The following is a 19,916-nucleotide window of genomic DNA, read 5'->3' as shown; positions in this document are numbered from 1 at the left end:
AGCAGCCTGTCTTTACCCTGCACAGATACAAAATAACCCACCCAAATCTTACTTTCTCTGCACATGTTATGTCTGTCCCCCTCCTGCAGTGCACATGGTTATGCCCATTAGCTAACAAATTTGCTGCTGCGATCAGGTCTGATTTAGACCCTTAGTCTTATGCAAATACGTTCTCATAGTCTTAGACAATTCAACAGTAGAACTTATTGTGTGAGAATAAGCAAGCACATAGGCAGATTTATAACAAGTTAGGTTTCATAACACAAGTCCATAACCCTTACAGCAGTGGTCACGGCACCTAGAGTATTAGTGGGCAGGGCTGTTCTTCTGTTTGTCTACATCTTTGTTACTTGTGGCAGCCACCAGCACTGGTTTTGTCTATCACATTGACCATACATATTTTAAGTTGGTCCTTGACCACTAACGTGTGGTACCCCAGTGTACCACGACAACCACTGCCTTAGAGCATTGTGCGGTATAAGTCTCTGAAAAAGTGACACCCTGTCCGTAAATATTGGAACCGTATTTGTTTGCTCAGGCCTTAGAAGTGCGTGAAGGTTTATATATGTGTATTCTGTATTTATCAAGTAGATGAACTGGCTATATGAGAACAGTGCCATTACTTTGCAGAGCTGCGTGTTCCAAGTGTACAATCAGAGTATAATATTTTTACTTCTCTAACATCCATAAGGTATACTGGGGTCTCTTAGTACGTTGGGGTATAGATGGGGTCCAAAGGAGCCGGTGCAGTTTAAATTTAAACTGGGTGTTCTGGCTCCTCCTCTCTATGCCCTCTCCCACAGGCAGTTTAGAAAAATGTGACCTCAGGAGAGAATGCACACTCCGGAGCTCCAGAGGATTTTTTCTTAAGTTTATTTCTCTAACGTCCTAAGTGGATGCTGGGGACTCCGTAAGGACCATGGGGAATAGCGGCTCCGCAGGAGACTGGGCACATCTAAAGAAAGCTTTAGGACTATGTGGTGTGCACTGGCTCCTCCCCCTATGACCCTCCTCCAAGCCTCAGTTAGATCTCTGTGCCCGAACGAGAAGGGTGCACACTAGGGGCTCTCCTGAGCTTCTTAGTGAAAGTTTTAGTTTAGGTTTTTTATTTTCAGTGAGACCTGCTGGCAACAGGCTCACTGCATCGAGGGACTAAGGGGAGAAGAAGCGAACTCACCTGCGTGCAGAGTGGATTGGGTTTCTTAGGCTACTGGACATTAGCTCCAGAGGGACGATCACAGGCCCAGCCTGGATGGGTCCCAGAGCCGCGCCGCCGGCCCCCTTACAGAGCCAGAAGGCAGAAGAGGTCCGGAAAATCGGCGGCAGAAGACGTCCTGTCTTCAACAAGGTAGCGCACAGCACTGCAGCTGTGCGCCATTGCTCTCAGCACACTTCACACTCCGGTCACTGAGGGTGCAGGGCGCTGGGGGGGAGCGCCCTGAGACGCAATAATAAACACCTTGGATGGCAAAAGAATGCATCACATATAGCTCCTGGGCTATATGGATGCATTTAACCCCTGCCAAAATACATAGAAAAACGGGAGATAGGCTCCGCCCCCTTATCGGCGGCCTTATCTCCTCAGCACACTGGCGCCATTTTCCCTCACAGCTCCGTTGGAGGGAAGCTCCCGGTCTCTCCCCTGCAGTCACTACACTACAGAAAGAGTTATAAAAGAGAGGGGGGGCACTAATTACGCACAGTATTAAAGATACAGCAGCTATAAGGGGAAAAACACTTATATAAGGTTATCCCTGTATATATATAGCGCTCTGGTGTGTGCTGGCAAACTCTCCCTCTGTCTCCCCAAAGGGCTAGTGGGGTCCTGTCCTCTATCAGAGCATTCCCTGTGTGTGTGCTGTATGTCGGTACATTTGTGTCGACATGTATGAGGAGAAAAATGATGTGGAGACGGAGCAGATTGCCTGTAATAGTGATGTCACCCCCTAGGGGGTCGACACCTGAGTGGATGAACTGTTGGAAGGAATTACATGACAGTGTCAGCTCTGTATAAAAGACAGTGGTTGACATGAGACAGCCGGCTACTCAGCTTGTGCCTGTCCAGACGTCTCATAGACCGTCAGGGGCTCTAAAGCGCCCGTTACCTCAGATGGCAGTTATAGACGCCGACACGGATACTGACTCCAGTGTTGACGGTGAAGAGACAAATGTGACTTCCAGTAGGGCCACACGTTACATGATTGAGGCAATGAAAAAAAATTTATTACACATTTCTGATAATACGAGTACCACCAAAAAGGGGTATTATGTTCGGTGAGGAAAAACTACCTGTAGTTTTCCTGAATCTGAGAAATTAAATGAGGTGTGTGATGATGCGTGGTTTTCCCCCGATAACAACTGATAATTTCTAAAATGTTATTGGCATTATATCCTTTCCCGCCAGAGGTTAGGGTGCGTTGGGAAACACCCCCTAGGGGGGATAAAGCGCTCACACGCTTGTAAGGGCTCTACCCTCTCCTGAGATGGCCGCCCTTAAGGATCCTGCTGATAGAAAGCAGGAGGGTATCCTAAAATGTATTTTACACACATACTGGTGTTATACTGCGACCAGCAATCGCCTCAGCCTGGATGTGCAGTGCTGGGTTGGCGTGGTCGGATTCCCTGACTGAAAATATTGATACCCTAGATAGGGACAGTATATTATTGCCTATAGAGCATTTAAAAGATGCATTTCTCTATCGTCCTAAGTGGATGCTGGGGTTCCTGAAAGGACCATGGGGAATAGCGGCTCCGCAGGAGACAGGGCACAAAAGTAAAGCTTTTACAGGTCAGGTGGTGTGTACTGGCTCCTCCCCCTATGACCCTCCTCCAGACTCCAGTTAGATTTTTGTGCCCGGCCGAGAAGGGTGCAATTCTAGGTGGCTCTCATAAAGAGCTGCTTAGAGAGTTTAGCTTAGGTTTTTTATTTTACAGTGATTCCTGCTGGCAACAGGATCACTGCAACGAGGGACAGAGGGGAGAAGAAGTGAACTCACCTGCGTGCAGGATGGATTGGCTTCTTGGCTACTGGACATGAAGCTCCAGAGGGACGATCACAGGTACAGCCTGGATGGTCACCGGAGCCACGCCGCCGGCCCCCTCACAGATGCTGAAGCAAGAAGAGGTCCAGAATCGGCGGCTGAAGACTCCTGCAGTCTTCTTAAGGTAGCGCACAGCACTGCAGCTGTGCGCCATTTTCCTCTCAGCACACTTCACACGGCAGTCACTGAGGGTGCAGGGCGCTGGGGGGGGGCGCCCTGGGAGGCAAATGTAAACCTTTAAAAAGGCTAAAAATACCTCACATATAGCCCCAGAGGCTATATGGAGATATTTACCCCTGCCTAAATGTACTAAATAGCGGGAGACGAGCCCGCCGGAAAAGGGGCGGGGCCTATCTCCTCAGCACACGGCGCCATTTTCTGTCACAGCTCCGCTGGTCAGGAAGGCTCCCAGGTCTCTCCCCTGCACTGCACTACAGAAACAGGGTATAACAGAGAGGGGGGGCAAAATAAATGGCAATATATTAATATAAAAGCAGCTATAAGGGAGCACTTAATCATAAGGCTATCCCTGTCATATATAGCGCTTTTTGGTGTGTGCTGGCAGACTCTCCCTCTGTCTCCCCAAAGGGCTAGTGGGTCCTGTCTTCGTATAGAGCATTCCCTGTGTGTCTGCTGTGTGTCGGTACGTGTGTGTCGACATGTATGAGGACGTTATTGGTGTGGAGGCGGAGCAATTGCCAAATATGAGGATGTCACCTTCTAGGGGGTCGACACCAGAATGGATGCCTTTATTTGTGGAATTACGGGATAGCGTCAACTCGCTTAAGCAGTCGTTTGCCGACATGAGGCGGCCGGACACTCACTTAGTGCCTGTCCAGGCGCCTCAAACACCGTCAGGGGCTGTAAAACGCCCCTTGCCTCAGTCGGTCGACACAGACCCAGACACAGGCACTGATTCCGGTAGTGAAGGTGACGAATCAACCGTATTTTCCAAAAGGGCCACACGTTATATGATTTTGGCAATAAAGGAGATGTTACATTTAGCTGATACTACAGGTACCACTAAACAGGGTATTATGTGGGGTGTGAAAAAACTACCAGTAGTTTTTACCGAATCAGAAGAATTAAATGACGTGTGTGATGAAGCGTGGGGTGCCCCGATAAAAAACTGCTAATTTCAAAGAAGTTATTGGCTTTATACCCTTTCCCGCCAGAGGTTAGGGAGCGCTGGGAAACACCTCCTAGGGTGGACAAAGCGCTAACACGCTTATCAAAACAAGTGGCGTTACCCTCTCCTGAGACGGCCGCACTTAAAGATCCATCAGATAGGAGGATGGAAAATATCCAAAAAGGTATATACACACATGCAGGTGTTATACTACGACCAGCTATTGCGACTGCCTGGATGTGCAGTGCTGGGGTAGTTTGGTCAGAGTCCCTGATCGAAAATATTGATACCCTGGACAGGGACAATATTTTACTGTCGTTAGAACAAATAAAGGATGCATTTCTTTATATGCGTGATGCACAGAGAGATATCTGCACACTGGCATCACGGGTAAGTGCTATGTCCATTTCGGCCAGAAGAGCTTTATGGACACGACAGTGGACAGGCGATGCGTAGAGGAGTTATTTGGGGTCGGTCTATCGGATTTGGTGGCCACGGCTACGGCCGGGAAATCCACCTTTCTACCTCAAGTCACTCCCCAACAGAAAAAGGCACCGACCTTTCAACCGCAGCCTTTTCGTTCCTTTAAAAATAAGAGAGCAAAGGGCTATTCATATCTGCCACGAGGCAGAGGACGAGGGAAGAGACAGCAACAGGCAGCTCCTTCCCAGGAACAGAAGCCCTCCCCGGCTTCTACAAAAGCCTCAGCATGACGCTGGGGCTTCGCAAGCGGACTCGGGGGCGGTAGGCGGTCGTCTCAAGAATTACAGCGCGCAGTGGGCTCACTCGCAGGTAAATCCCTGGATCCTGCAGATAATATCTCAGGGGTACAGGTTGAAATTAGAGACAGAGCCACCTCGCCGTTTCCTGAAGTCTGCTTTACCAACGTCCCCCTCAGAAAGGGAGACGGTTTTGGAAGCCATTCACAAGCTGTATTCTCAGCAGGTGATAGTCAAGGTACCTCTTCTACAACAAGGGAAGGGGTATTATTCCACTCTTTTTGTGGTACCGAAGCCGGATGGCTCGGTAAGGCCTATTCTAAATCTGAAGTCCTTGAACCTGTACATAAAGAAGTTCAAGTTCAAGATGGAGTCACTCAGAGCAGTGATAGCGAACCTGGAAGAAGGGGACTTTATGGTATCCTTGGACATCAAGGATGCGTATCTCCACGTTCCAATTACCCCTCACACCAGGGGTACCTCAGGTTCGTTGTACAAAACTGTCACTATCAGTTTCAGACGCTGCCGTTTGGTTTGTCCACGGCACCTCGGGTCTTTACAAAGGTAATGGCCGAGATAATATTTCTTCTTCGAAGAAAAGGCGTATTAATTATCCCATACTTGGACGATCTCCTAATAAGGGCAAGGTCCAGAGAACAGCTAGAGATGGGTTTAGCACTATCTCGAGAGGTGCTAAAGCAGCACGGATGGATTCTGAATATTCCAAAATCCCAATTAATGCCGACAACTCGTCTGCTGTTCCTGGGGATGATTCTGGACACAGTTCAGAAAAGGTTTTTCTTCCCGAAGAAAAAGCCAAGGAGTTATCTGACCTGGTCAGGAACCTCCTAAAACCAGGAAAGGTGTCTGTACATCAATGCACAAGAGTCCTGGGAAAAAATGGTAGCTTCTTACGAAGCAATCCCTTTCGGCAGATTCCATGCAAAGGGATCTGTTGGACAAATGGTCAGGGTCGCATCTTCAGATGCACCTGCGGATAACCCTGTCGCCGAGGACAAGGGTATCCCTTCTGTGGTGGTTGCAGGAGGCTCATCTATTGGAGGGCCGCAGATTCGGCATGCAGGATTGGATCCTGGTGACCACGGGTGCCAGCCAGAGAGGCTGGGGAGCAGTCACACAGGGAAGAAATTTCCAGGGAGTGTGGTCGAGCCTGAAAAAGTCTCTTCACATAAGCATTCTGGAACTAAGAGCAATCTACAATGCTCTAAGCCAGGCGGAACCTCTGCTTCAAGGAAGACCGGTGTTGATCCAGTCGGACAACATCACGGCAGTCGCCCATGTAAACAGACAGGGCGGCACAAGAAGCAGGAGGGCAATGGCAGAAGCTGCCAGGATCCTTCGCTGGGCGGAGAATCACGTGATAGCACTGTCAGCAGTATTCATCCCGGGCGTGGACAACTGGGAAGCAGACTTCCTCAGCAGACACGACCTTCACCCGGGAGAGTGGAGACTTCATCCAGAAGTTTTCCACATGCTATTAAACCGTTGGGTAAAACCAATGGTGGACATGATGGCGTCTCGCCTCAACAAAACACTGGACAGGTATTGCGCCAGGTCAAGAGATCCGCAGGCAATAGCTGTGGACGCGCTGGTAACACCTTGGGTGTACCAGTCGGTATATGTGTTTCCTCCTCTGCCTCTCATACCAAAGGTATTGAGGATTATACGGCAAAGTGGAGTAAGACTAGTGGCTCCGGATTGGCCAAGAAGGACTTGGTACCCGGAACTTCAAGAGATGGTCACGGACGATCCGTGGCCTCTACTTCTGAGAAGGGACCTGCTTCAGCAGGGTACTTGTCTTTTTCAAGACTTACCGCGGCTGCGTTTGACGGCATGGCGTTTGAATGCCAGATCCTAAAAGGAAAAGGCATTCCAGAAGAAGTCATTCCTACCTTGATAAAGGCAAGGAAGGAAGTCACCGCGAAGCATTATCGCCGTATTTGGCGAAAATGTTGCGTGGTGCGAGCAGCGGAGTGCTCCGATGGAGGAATTTCAACTGGGTCGTTTTCCTACATTTCCTGCAATCAGGATTGTCTATGGGTCTCAAATTGGGATCTATTAAGGTTCAAATTTCGGCCCTATCAATATTCTTCCAAAAAGAATTGGCCTCAGTCCCTGAGGTCCAGATTTTTATCAAAGGAGTACTGCATATACAGCCTCCTGTGGTGCCTAAGGTGGCACCGTGGGATCTAAATGTAGTTTTAGATTTCCTCAAATCAAATTGGTTTGAACCACTAAAGAAGGTGGATTTGAAATATCTCACATGGAAAGTGACTATGTTACTGGCCCTGGCTTCGGCCGGGAGAGTATCTGAACTGGCGGCTTTGTTTTATAAAAGCCCTTATTTAATTTTCCATTCGACATAGGGCAGAGCTGCGGACGCGTCCGCATTTTCTCCCTAAGGTGGTATCAGCGTTTCACCTGAACCAGCCTATTGTAGTGCCTGCGGCTACAGACGACTTGAAGGACTCCAAGTTGTTGGACGTTGTCAGAGCCTTAAAAATATACATTTAAAGGACGGCTGGAGTCAGAAAATCTGACTCGCTGTTTATACTGTATGCACCCAACAAGTTGGGTGCACCTGCTTCTAAGCAGTCGATTGCTCGTTGGATTTGTAACAAAATTCAACTTGTACATTCTGTGGCAGGCCTGCCACAGCCTAAATCTGTTAAGGCCCATTCCGCAAGGAAGGTGGGCTCATCTTGGGCGGCTGCCCGAGGGGTCTCGGCATTACTACTCTGCCGAGCAGCTACGTGGTCAGGGGAGAACACGTTTGTAAATTTTTACAAATTTGATACCCTGGCAAAGGAGGACCTGGAGTTCTCTCATTCGGTGCTGCAGAGTCATCCGCACTCTCCCGCCCGTTTGGAAGCTTTGGTATAATCCCCATGGTCCTTTCAGGAACCCCAGCATCCACTTAGGACGATAGAGAAAATAAGAATTTACTTACCGATAATTCTATTTCTCGGAGTCCGTAGTGGATGCTGGGCGCCCATCCCAAGTGCGGATTATCTGCAATACTTGTACATAGTTATTGTTAACTAATTCGGGTTATTGTTTAGGAAGCCATCTTTCAGAGGCTCCTCTGTTATCATACTGTTAACTGGGTTTAGATCACAAGTTGTACGGTGTGATTGGTGTGGCTGGTATGAGTCTTACCCGGGATTCAAAATCCTCCCTTATTGTGTACGCTCGTCCGGGCACAGTACCTAACTGGAGTCTGGAGGAGGGTCATAGGGGGAGGAGCCAGTACACACCACCTGACCTGTAAAAGCTTTACTTTTGTGCCCTGTCTCCTGCGGAGCCGCTATTCCCCATGGTCCTTTCAGGAACCCCAGCATCCACTACGGACTCCGAGAAATAGAATTATCGGTAAGTAAATTCTTATTTTCTATATATGCGTGATGCACAGCGGAATATTTGCCGACTGGCATCAAGTCTAAGTGCGTTGTCCATTTCTACCAGTAGAGGGTTATGGACACGTCAGTGGTCAGGTGATGCGTACTCCAAACGGCATTTGGAAGTATTGCCTTATTAAAGGGAGGAGTTATTTGGGGTCGGTCTTTCAGACCTGGTGGCCACGGCAACAGCTGGGAAATCCACGTTTGTACCCCAGGTCGCCTCTCAACATGAGAAGACGCCGTATTATCAGGCGCAGTCTTTTCGTGGACAAGCGGGCAAAAGATTCCTCATTTCTGCCCCGTGACAGAGGGAGAGGAAAAAGGCTGCAGAAATCAGCCAGTTCCCAGGAACAGAAACCCTCTCCCGCCTCTGCCAAGCCCTCAGTATGACGCTGGGGCTTTACAAGCAGAATCAGGCACGGTGGGGGGCCCGTCTCAATGAATTTCAGCGCGCAGTGGGCTCACTCGCAAGTAGACCCCTGGATCCTTCAGGTGATATCTCAGGGGTACAAATTAGAATTCGAGACGTCTCCCCCTCGCCGTTTCCTAAAGTCGGCTTTACCAATGTCTCCTTCTGACAGGGAGACTGTTTTGGAAGCCATTCACAAGCTGTATTCCCAGCAGGTGATAACAAGGTACCCCTCCTGCAACAGGGAACGGGGTATTATTCCACACTGTTGTGGTACCGAAGCCAGACGGCTCGGTGAGACCGATTCTAAATCTAAAATCTTTGAACACTTACATACAGAGGTTCAAATTCAAGATTGAGTCACTCAGAGCAGTGATTGCGAACCTGGAAGAAGGGGACTACATGATGTCTCGGGACATCAGGGATGCTTACCTTCATGTCAAAATTTACCCTTCTCAAAGGTACCTCAGGTTTATGGTACAGAACTGTCACTATCAGTTCAGACGCTGCCGTATGGATGGTCCACGGCACCCCGGGTCTTTACCAAGGTAATGGCCGAAATGATGATATTCCTTCGAAGGAAGGGAATTTAGTTATCCTTTACTTGGACGATTCCCTGATAAGGGTAAGATCCAGGGAACAGTTGGAGGTCGGTGTAGCACTATTTCAGGTAGTGTTGCGGCAGCACGATTGGATTCTCAATATTCCAAAATCGCAGCTGGTTCCGACGACTTGTCTTCTGTTCCTAGGGATGATCCTGGACACAGTCCAGAAAAAGGCTTTTCTCCCGGAGGAGAAAGCCAGGGAGTTATCCGAGCTAGTCAGGAACCTCCTAAAACCGAGCCAAGTCTCAGTGCATCAATGCACAAGGGTTCTGGGTAAAATGGTGGCTTCCTACGAAGCAATCCCATTCGGCAGATTCCACGCAAGAACTTTCCAGTGGGACCTGCTGGACAAATGGTCCGGGTCGCATCTTCAGATGCATCAGCGGATAACCCTGTCACCAAGGACAAGGGTGTCTCTCCTGTGGTGGTTGCAGAGTGCTCATCTTCTAGAGGGCCGCAGATTCGGCATTCAGGACTGGGTCCTGGTGACCACGGATGCCAGCCTGCGAGGCTGGGGAGCAGTCACACAGGGAAGGAATATCCAGGGCTTATGGTCAAGTCTGGAGACATCACTTCACATAAATATCCTGAAGCTAAGGGCCATTTACAATGCTCTAAGCTTAGCAAGACCTCTGCTTCAAGGTCAGCCGGTGTTGATCCAGTCGGACAACATCACGGCAGTCACCCACGTAAACAGACAGGGTGGCACAAGAAGCAGGAGGGCAATGGCAGAAGCTGCAAGGATTCTTCGCTGGGCGGAAAATCATGTGATAGCACTGTCAGCAGTATTCATTCCGGGAGTGGACAACTGGGAAGCAGACTTCCTCAGCACGACCTCCACCCGGGAGAGTGGGGACTTCACCCAGAAGTCTTCCACATGATTATAAACCGTTGGGAAAAACTCGACAGGTATTGCGCCAGGTCAAGGGACCCTCAGGCAATAGCTGTAGACGTTCTGGTAACACCGTGGGTGTACCAGTCAGTGTATGTGTTCCCTCCTCTGCCTCTCATACCCAAGGTACTGAGATTGATAAGATGGAGAGGAGTAAGCACTATATTCGTGGCTCCGGATTGGCCAAGAAGGACTTGGTAACCGGAACTTCAAGAGATGCTCACTGAGGATCCGTGGCCTCTACCTCTAAGAAGGGACCTGCTCCAGCAAGGACCCTGTCTGTTCCAAGACTTACCGCGGCTGCGTTTGATGGCATGGCGGTTGAACGCCGGATCCTGAAAAGGCATTCCGGATGAAGTCATCCCTATCCTGATCAAAGCCAGGAGGGATGTAACCGCAAAACATTATCACCGCATTCGGCGAAAATATGTGCGTGGTGCGGGGCCAGTAAGGCCCGACGGAGGAAATTCAACTGGATCGTTTCCTACATTTCCTGCAAACAGGAGTGTCTATGGGCCTGAAATTGGGGTCCATTAAGGTTCAAATTTCGGCCCTGTCAATTTTCTTCCAAAAAGAACTAGCTTCATATACAGCCTCCTTTTGTGCTTTCAGTGGCACTTGGGATCTCAATGTAGTTTTTGGGTTCCAAAAGTCACATGGGTTTGAACCACTTAAATCTGTGGAGTTAAAATATCTCACATGGAATGTGGTCATGCTGTTGGCCCTGGCCTGGGCCAGGCGCGTGTCCGAATTGGCGGCTTTATCCTGTAAAAGCCCTTATCTGATTTTCCATTCGGACAGGGCGGAATTGAGGACTCGTCCTCAGTTTCTCCCTAAGGTGGTTTTCAGCGTTTCACCTGAACCAACCTATTGTGGTGCCTGCGGCTACTAGGGACTTGGAGGACTCCAAGTTGCTAGACGTTGTCAGGGCCCTGAAAATATGTTTCCAGGACGGCTGGAGTCAGGAAAACTGACTCGCTGTTTATCCTGTATGCACCCAACAAGCTGGGTGCTCCTGCTTCTAAGCAGACTATTGCTCGTTGGATTTGTTGTACAATTCAGCTTGCACTTTCGGTGGCAGGCCTGCCACAGCCAAAAATCTGTAAATGCCCACTCCACAAGGAATGTGGGCTCATCTTGGGCGGCTGCCCGAGGGGTCTCGGCTTTACAACTTTGCCGAGCAGCTACTTGGTCAGGAGCAAATACGTTTGTAAAATTCTACAAAATTGATACCCTGGCTGAGGAGGACCTGGAGTTCTCTCATTTGGTGCTGCAGAGTCATCCGCACTCTCCCGCCCGTTTGGGAGCTTTGGTATAATCCCCATGGTCCTTACGGAGTCCCCAGCATCCACTTAGGACGTTAGAGAAAATAAGAATTTACTTACCGATAATTCTATTTCTCGTAGTCCGTAGTGGATGCTGGGCGCCCATCCCAAGTGCGGATTGTCTGCAATACTGGTACATAGTTATTGTTACCAAAAAATCGGGTTATTGCTGTAGTGAGCCATCTTTTCTAGAGGCTCCTCTGTTATCATGCTGTTAACTGGGTTCAGATCACAAGTTGTACGGTGTGATTGGTGTGGCTGGTATGAGTCTTACCCGGGATTCAAAATCCTTCCTTATTGTGTACGCTCGTCCGGGCACAGTATCCTAACTGAGGCTTGGAGGAGGGTCATAGGGGGAGGAGCCAGTGCACACCACATAGTCCTAAAGCTTTCTTTAGATGTGCCCAGTCTCCTGCGGAGCCGCTATTCCCCATGGTCCTTACGAAGTCCCCAGCATCCACTACGGACTACGAGAAATAGAATTATCGGTAAGTAAATTCTTATTTTTAAACTTTATTTTCGGTATACAGTTTGGGCAACAGTATACCTGCACCGTAGGAGTTAGGGGTGGGTTGGCGGTTATCTGTCTCTTAAGGCGATAGAGCTGCTTCCACGCTGCAAGACCACCGTCCTGAGAGGTTGTTGGTACTGCAGGGCATTGCGCCTTAGCGAACGCTGTTGGAGCATGCCACACACCCCTAACATAGCCTGAAGGTGAGAAGAGTGGCGAGTACAAACTGGGGGCCCCGCTAGGGGGGTTCCTCTGGTTTCTTGGTGCGGCGCAATGCAGGGGTGGCATACGGAACCCTCCATTGGGGGATCTGCTATAGCCCCCCAGTATACACTGGCAGCGGTAGTGTAAACTATCATTTGTGATGTTTTACACTGTATAGGAGACATGGTCAGTATAAATATCTACTTAGCTCTGGCGCCAATACGGGGGGGCGGAGCTTCCTCAGAGCGGGACCAGCTGGACTTTGGCGCCTTCCTCTGCTTACAGCTGCAGCAGCAAGGACACACAGCTCCTCCAGACACTCACAGATACTACAGAAACTGGTACAGGGTTGTAAATAAGGGGGGGGGGGAGCCACTATTGTATAGTGTTTTGTATTGTATAGTGTCCTGAAAAGGATAATAATTCCAGTGTTTCACTCTGCTATACGTATAGCTACAGCTTGCAGTCTCACTGAGCTTGACCAGCTTTGGGTGTACTGTCCCACTGTCATTCTGTGTCTCCTCCTCACATACAGTAAGGCAGGCTTGCTATTGTAATACTTGTCTGTGTGTTTGTGGGTGTTGTCTACTGTAAACATGGTCAAGCACCAATTATGCAGTGTATGTCACACCAGATTCTCTCACTCTACGGCTGGTTCCCTATCATGTGAACAAAGCAGTCAGTCCTCCCGGGTTAGTGAAGAGGTTGGGGGGGGGTTGCTCAGGAGCCATCCTGGCTCGGTGCCATAAAAACTATGATGGCAGATATGTCAGCCCAGCTCACTGCTAATACTCAGAAGACACAACAGCTGCTGCGGACCTATCTGCAAAGGCAGATAAGCAACCCCCCCTCCCTAGCTCAGGGCCACATAAACGTGGGCTGCCTGATTTACTCTCCGATTCTGAGAAAAAGGTACAGGAGGAGGGGGTGGAATTAGATCCTATTACTTAGGTTTCAACTTATGCACAGGGTATGGAGCCCCTCATACTGGCTATCAGGGATGTGTTGAAAATCCCTTTAGAAGACACTGCAGCACCGCAGTCGTTTTTCTTAGCACAGAAAAAACTCAGTGTCACTTTCCCTGATTTTCCAGAATTAGATAACATGTTTAAGCAAGCCTGCAAAAATCCTGATAAAAAATATCAAGTGACCAAAAGGTTTTTGCATACTTTTCCATTTGCCCCAGAAGATAGAAAAAATTGGGAGGAACCCCCAGCCGTCGACGTATCAGTCTCGTATCAGGTGGTACTGCAAGCTCTGGGTTCCTTTACATTAAAGGATTCTGGGGATAGAAAAATAGAAACTACACTAAAGTCTATTTACACAGCGGCTGGCATATCACAAAGACCTGTGCTTGTGGGTTGCTGGATGACACATGCCAGTCATACATGGATGACTCAAATTCAGGAGGGTCTTGGGGGGGGTTATGCCCCTGGTTACTACAGTGACCCTCATAAGACACATCCAAGACACTGCACGCATCCTGTGTGATTATCTCAAGGAAATAGGCACTCTTAATGCTAGTACTACTGCCATGGCAGTGTCGGCGCGCAAAGCCCTATGGCTGTGTCGGTGGATAGCGGGCGCAGATTCCAAGCGCAGTGTGGAGTCTCTCCCCTTCTCAGGGGAGTGGCTGTTCGGGGTTCAGTTGGATACGTGGATTTCTAAGGTTACTGCAGGGAAATCCCCGTTTCTCCCCTCTGGAGCCCCGCCGGCTAGACATTCCTACCCGGGGCCGTTTGCCCAGTCCATTTGGTATAATAAATTTAGATCTAGAGCCAGGGGTGCCTCCAATGCGACTAGAGGCACCAGAGATAAGACCAGAAAACAAGCAACCATAGGTTCTTAGGAACAAAGCACCAGTTCAGTTTCCACTAAGGCCTCAGCATGACGGTGCCCACCCACACCGAGGGGATCTCGAGGTGGGAGCTAGACTGCGTCACTTTAGCCACATCTGGGAAAGCTCCTGCCAGGATTCCTGGATAAAGGACCTCATTTCTCAGGGCTACAAGATGGAGTTCAACAGCGCTCCTCCCCAACGATTCTTCAAATCAAGCTTACCAGCTTTGGAGGATACCAGAGTTACGCTGCAACAGGCCATCCTAAAGTTGGTCCAGTCCCAAGTCATTGTGCCAGTACAACAACAGGGCAGGGGTTACTACTCCAACCTGTTCGTGGTACCGAAACCGGACGGTTCGGTAAGGCCCATTCTGAATCTAAAATCCTTGAACCCTTACCTAAAGGTTTTCAAGATCAAGATGGAATCCTTGCGAGCAGTGATTGCGGGTCTGGAAGAATGGGAGTTCATGGTCTTGCTGGATATAAAGGATGCCTATCTCCATATCCCGATTTGGCCGGCTTACCTGCGGTTTGCCCTGCTGAACGATCACTACCAGTTCCAGGCGCTACCCTTCGACCTGTCCACAGCTCCGAGGGTGTTCACAAAGGTGATGGCGGAAATAATGTTCCAATTCCGGGTCCAGGTGGTCAATATTGACCCTTATCTGGACAACCTCTTCTTCATAAAAGCGAGATCCAGGGAGCTTTTATTGCTCCATATAGACCACACTATTTAGCTTTTGTCACACCATGGGTGGATCCTCAATTTACAGAAGTCCCACCTGGCGCCAACTCAGCAGCTTCTGTTCCTGAGAATGTTTCTGGATACTGTGGCTCAGAAAATGTTCCTCCCAAAGGACAAAGCGAGAACACTCCAGGAGATGGTCCAAATGGTTCTACAGCCTACTCGAATATCCATCCATCTTTGCATCAGATTATTGGGGGAAATGGTAGCCTCATACGAGGCGATCCAGTATGGAAGGTTCCATGCCAGAAAATTTCAATTGGATCTCCTGAGTAAGTGGTACGGATCACATTTTTAGATGCACCGGATAATACGGCTGTCGCTTCAGGCCAGGATTTCCCTCCTATGGTGGCTACAGTCCTCGAACCTACTGGAAGGTCGAAGTTTCAGAATTCAGGATTGGGATCCTCCTCACGACAGATGCGAGTCTGAGAGGATGGGGAGCTGTCGCCCTGGGGGCTCAGTTCCAGGGCAGGTGGTCAACCCACGAAGCCCTACTTCCGATCAACATTCTGGAACTTCAGGCAATCTACAATGCTCTGCTTCAGGCCTCTCCTCTACACAAGGATCACGCGATCCAAGTTCAGTCAGACAACGCCACGGCGGTGGTGTACATAAATCGACATGGTGGGACATAAAGCAGGGCCTGCATGCGAGAAGTGTCAAAGATACTCCTCTGGGCAGAAAGAAATGTAAGCGCAATGGCCGCAATCTTCATTCCGGGAGTGGACAACTGGGAAGCGGACTTCCTTAGTCATCACGATCTCCACCCGTGAGAATGGGGTCTCCACCATCAGGTGTTTCAGCCAATCATCGACCGGTGGGGCTACCCACAAATAGACATGATGGCTTCTTGGCTCAACAAGAAGCTTCGCTGGTTTTGCTCACAAACCAGGGACCCTCAAGACGAGATGCACGGACGTTGCCTTGGTCTTATCGGCTGGTCTACCTGTTTCCACAGATTCCATTGCTTCCAAGGGTGCTAAAACTAATCAGGAATAGAGTCCAGGCAATTCTGATTCCCCTGGAATGGCCTCTGAGGACGTGGTACGCGGATCTTCTGGACATGTCCGTCGAAGACCCGTGGCCTCTGTCGATGAGAAGAGCTCTTCTTCAACAAGGACCGTTCATCTACCCAGACTTACAGTGACTTCGTTTGATGGCATGGAGGTTGAGCGTAACATCCTAGCTCACAAAGGCCTTGCCAAAAAGGTTATTGCTACCATGGTTCAGGCCAGGTAGCCTGTAACGTCAAAACACTATCATATCTGTAGATGTCTCTTGTTGCGAGGAACGCACGTTTCCGCCTGCAGTGTTCCACTTGGGATGTTTCTTACGTTTCCTGCAGGCTGGTGTGGATAAGGCCTTACGTTTTGGATTCCCTTAAGGTCCAGATTTCAGCGCTCTCCATTTTCTTCCAGAAGAAATTGGCTGTGTTGCCAGAAGTTCAGACCTTCTTGCAAGGGGTACTTCACATGCAACCTCCTTTTGTGCCGCCCACTGCACCCTGGGATTTGAATGTAGTGTTGGAATTTCTACAGTCCTTCTGGTATGAACCTCTGCTGACAGTAGAAGACAAATACCTCACATGGAAGACGGTGATGTTACTGGCCCTGGCTTCTACTAGGTGTGTCTCAGAATTGGAGTCCCTATCGTGTAAAAGTCCCTACGTCCCTTTACGAGGACAGAGCGGAGCTCAGGACTAGACAGCAGTTCCTGCTGAAGGTTGTCTCTGCATTCCACTTGAATCAACCTATTGTGGTTCCGTCAGGTTCTGGCACTTCTGCTTCTCCTCCGGAGGCACTGGATGCTGTGCGAGCCTTGAAGAGATAGATATATAGAGATCTCTGTGTGTGTGTGTGTATGTATGTATGTGTGTATATGTATGTGTGTGTATATATGTGTGTATATATGTGTATATATATATATATATATATATATATATATATATATATATATATTCTGTCAAGAGAACCGCTCGGATCAGAAAGATGGATTCCTTGTTTGTGCTCTATGATGCGTTGAAAAAGGGTAGCCCTGCTTCTAAGCGGTCCATTGCTCGTTGGCTTAGGCTTAATATCCAACAGGCCTATTTGTCGGCAGCTTTGCCTGTTCCACAATCTCTGAAGGCCCGCTCTACAAGATAGGTGGGGTCTTCCTGGGCGGCTGCCCGTGGAGTCTCGGCCTTGCAACTATGCCGAGCTGCTACCTGGTCGGGGAAGAACACCTTTTTGGAGTTCTACAAGTTTTATACCCTGGCCAAAGAGGATACCCAGTTTGGGCAGGCAGTGCTGCAGACTTCTCTGCACTTTCCTGCCCGTTCTGGAAGCTTTTGGACATCCCCATTTTTCTAAGTGACCCCAGTATCCCTTATGGATGTTAGAGAAAATAGGATTTTAATACCTACCGGTAAATCCTTTTCTCGTCCATAAGGGATACTGGGCGCCCGCCTCAGTGCGTTAAAGTGTCTGCAGGTTTTTTCTTTTCAAGAAGTTCACCTGTTAAGCTATTGCTGTTTGTTACCAGCTGTTGCTGGTCATTTTATGTTGGTGTGCTGGTGTATGAATCTCACCACTCACTGTTTATGTTCCTTCTCTCAAGTATGTCCATTCTCCTTCGGGTACAGTTTTACCTATACTTGCTGTAGGAGGGGGCATAGAGGGGAGGAGCCAGCACACCCAGTTGAAGAAATGTAAAGTTCATTGGCTCTTTTGGACCCCATCTATACCCCATCGTACTAAGTGACCCCAGTATCCCTTATGGACTATGAGAAAAGGATTTACCGGTAGGTATTAAAATCCTATTTTTTCTTTACAGCCCAAATCAAGAGGTTCAGAACATTTTCAAGGCAAAACATCCAATGGATTCCGAGATCATAAAAGCAAAGGTTGGTTTTCCACAGATAGCATATAAACAAACATTCTGATTACAGACCTTTATTTAGTGCTTAATGTACTTACCATTCTCAGTGTCCTCTAATATTTTGTAATCTACTATATAAAAATGAAACTGTCCTTCTGTCTGTTTTTCTATACAAATCCACAGTTTACAAGCAAAGAATGTGAAATTTCGCATACAAGCGTATTAAAACATGGCGGACGCAACTAAAACAATTTTAAATCCCTAGCACCCCTAGTGGGCAGACAGCAGCACAGAGTATATCAGGAGATAGCATAACTCTGGATTTGCTGGACCCATGTACTCAAAAATTGGTACACATATGCCTTCCAATCTGCCAACAAACACTGTGGGAAGAAGACACCCTAGCACCCTTAGGGGTGAGCCTGCAGCACTGAGTATTTCAGCAGACAGCATAACTCTGCAATGCCTGCAGAAATTTACAACAAACTTGGTACACATATTACTTATACTCTGGAAACAAACACTATGGGGTTCGGACACCCCGAGCACCCCTAGGGGTGGGACAGCAGTACAGAGTAGGTCAGCAGCCAGCAAAACTGCGGAAGGCCTGGAGCAATTTACACCAAACTTGGTACACATCTGGCTTAAAATCTTGGAACAAACTCTGTGGGGGTTTAACACTCCTATCATCCCTAGGGGTGTGACAGCAGCACAGAGTATTTCAGGAGACTGTATAATTCCCAAATGGGTAGACCAATTTACAACAAACTGGGTACCCATATGACTTACACTAGAGAAAAAAAATGTGGGGGTCAAACACCGCTAGCACTCCTAGGGGTGGGCCAGCAGCACAGACTATATCAGCACATGCATGATATGTCAGTGCTGACAGGGCTACATGTGACAGGGGCAGTGACATGATGTGAGGAATGGAGGTAGCGCAAACTCACACACTTAGTTATATAGTGGAATAGCACAGTCCCCCAGCAGCACATTGGGTATTCATTTTATTGATGTGCATAACCTTTTCTATGCTTTTTTATACTATGTTATTTATACTGTGTTTAACATTTAAATTAATTTTTGTTAACAAACATTCTTAAAATCCCGGTCAACGCCGGGTACTGCAGCTATTAGCATCTATAAACGTCTTTGTTTTTTTCTTTCTTCTTTTTTTTTTTTTTTTCTTCCTTTCCTCTCAGCTCATTGGATTTGGCCCTGCTCTCTTGGAAAATGTTGATCCAAACCCATCCAATTACGTGGCTGCTGGAATCATCCAAACGAAATCCCGCCAAGTGGGATGCCTGCTACGCCTCGAACCAAATGTGCAGGCGCAGGTGAGCAATATTGAGTGGAAGATCAATCTGTGTCATTCCTTATTTATTGGTACCGTACCATGAGAATTTATTGTGTCGTCTGCTTTACTCTCTTTCTTTCAAAAACATTGCACAGGACTGATGTAACCTGTTTATCTTCTCTCCCACACAGATGTACCGACTCACCATCCGCACAAGTAAAGAAGAAGTCTCCCAGAGATTATGTGACTTGCTCTCTGAGCAGTTTTAAACCCAAATCATGGTGGCCCCAGATCCCGTGTCTTAGTGATTTTTCCCTTACTGCCAGTTCCTTATCATCTCAGTGAAAATAAATATTCCTAACACGTGTATCTCTCTCATTCGTCTCATACAGGGACTTTATCAGTATAGCTATAATCCATAAATGTTTTTATTTATAAGGCACCCTAAGCTAGTAGAATTTAGTCATCTAGGAATCAATTGGTTCTCTTACTGCTGGATATTATTGAAAGGACACAAAATCATTTGTAGTATTAATGTCATTATATTAGTAATAATAATTTTTAGATTTTTATTTTTATAGTGCTTTTAAGGGAATCAGGAACATAATAGGGTTTTAAACTTGCATAAATTGGAGGAACCATGACTATAATACGAATGTGAGGCAGCCATTTTAGTGTTTTTTGTTTTTTTAATCCTACCCATAAAGGATCCAGGTGAGGCAGCCATTTTAGGCATACTACATAGGATTATGCTGAACAAAATAGGCAATGCCTGGAAGAGAGGGCACATAATGGGGGAGATAAATGTACTAAGCACAATCATCTGAACCATGCATTGTTTATCCTAAACTAGTTCCAGCTGCTGCAGCCATCCTGGGTTCATACTTGGAATTAAGACGACTAACTGGACACCCAC

General features: G+C 48.1%; 1 protein-coding gene across 3 annotated transcripts in view; it reads left to right on the top strand.

Moving 5' to 3' along the window:
• The window catches only part of AP2A2 (adaptor related protein complex 2 subunit alpha 2), a 186,317-nt gene extending 166,950 nt beyond the window's left edge, over window positions 1-19,367 (top strand). For all 3 annotated transcript variants that reach the window (XM_063944761.1, XM_063944760.1, XM_063944759.1), the window contains 3 exons: window positions 17,659-17,728; window positions 18,906-19,040; window positions 19,192-19,367. In XM_063944761.1, the coding sequence (XP_063800831.1) occupies window positions 17,659-17,728; window positions 18,906-19,040; window positions 19,192-19,269 (283 nt within the window). In that variant the 3' untranslated portion in view covers window positions 19,270-19,367. The remainder of the gene's footprint in view (window positions 1-17,658; window positions 17,729-18,905; window positions 19,041-19,191) is intronic.
• Window positions 19,368-19,916: the final 549 nt, after the last annotated feature.

Source organism: Pseudophryne corroboree, chromosome 11 (genome assembly GCF_028390025.1).
Source record: "Pseudophryne corroboree isolate aPseCor3 chromosome 11, aPseCor3.hap2, whole genome shotgun sequence".
In the NCBI taxonomy this organism is placed as follows: Eukaryota; Metazoa; Chordata; class Amphibia; order Anura; family Myobatrachidae; genus Pseudophryne; species Pseudophryne corroboree.
This window is presented reverse-complemented; position numbering and strand designations above follow the sequence as displayed.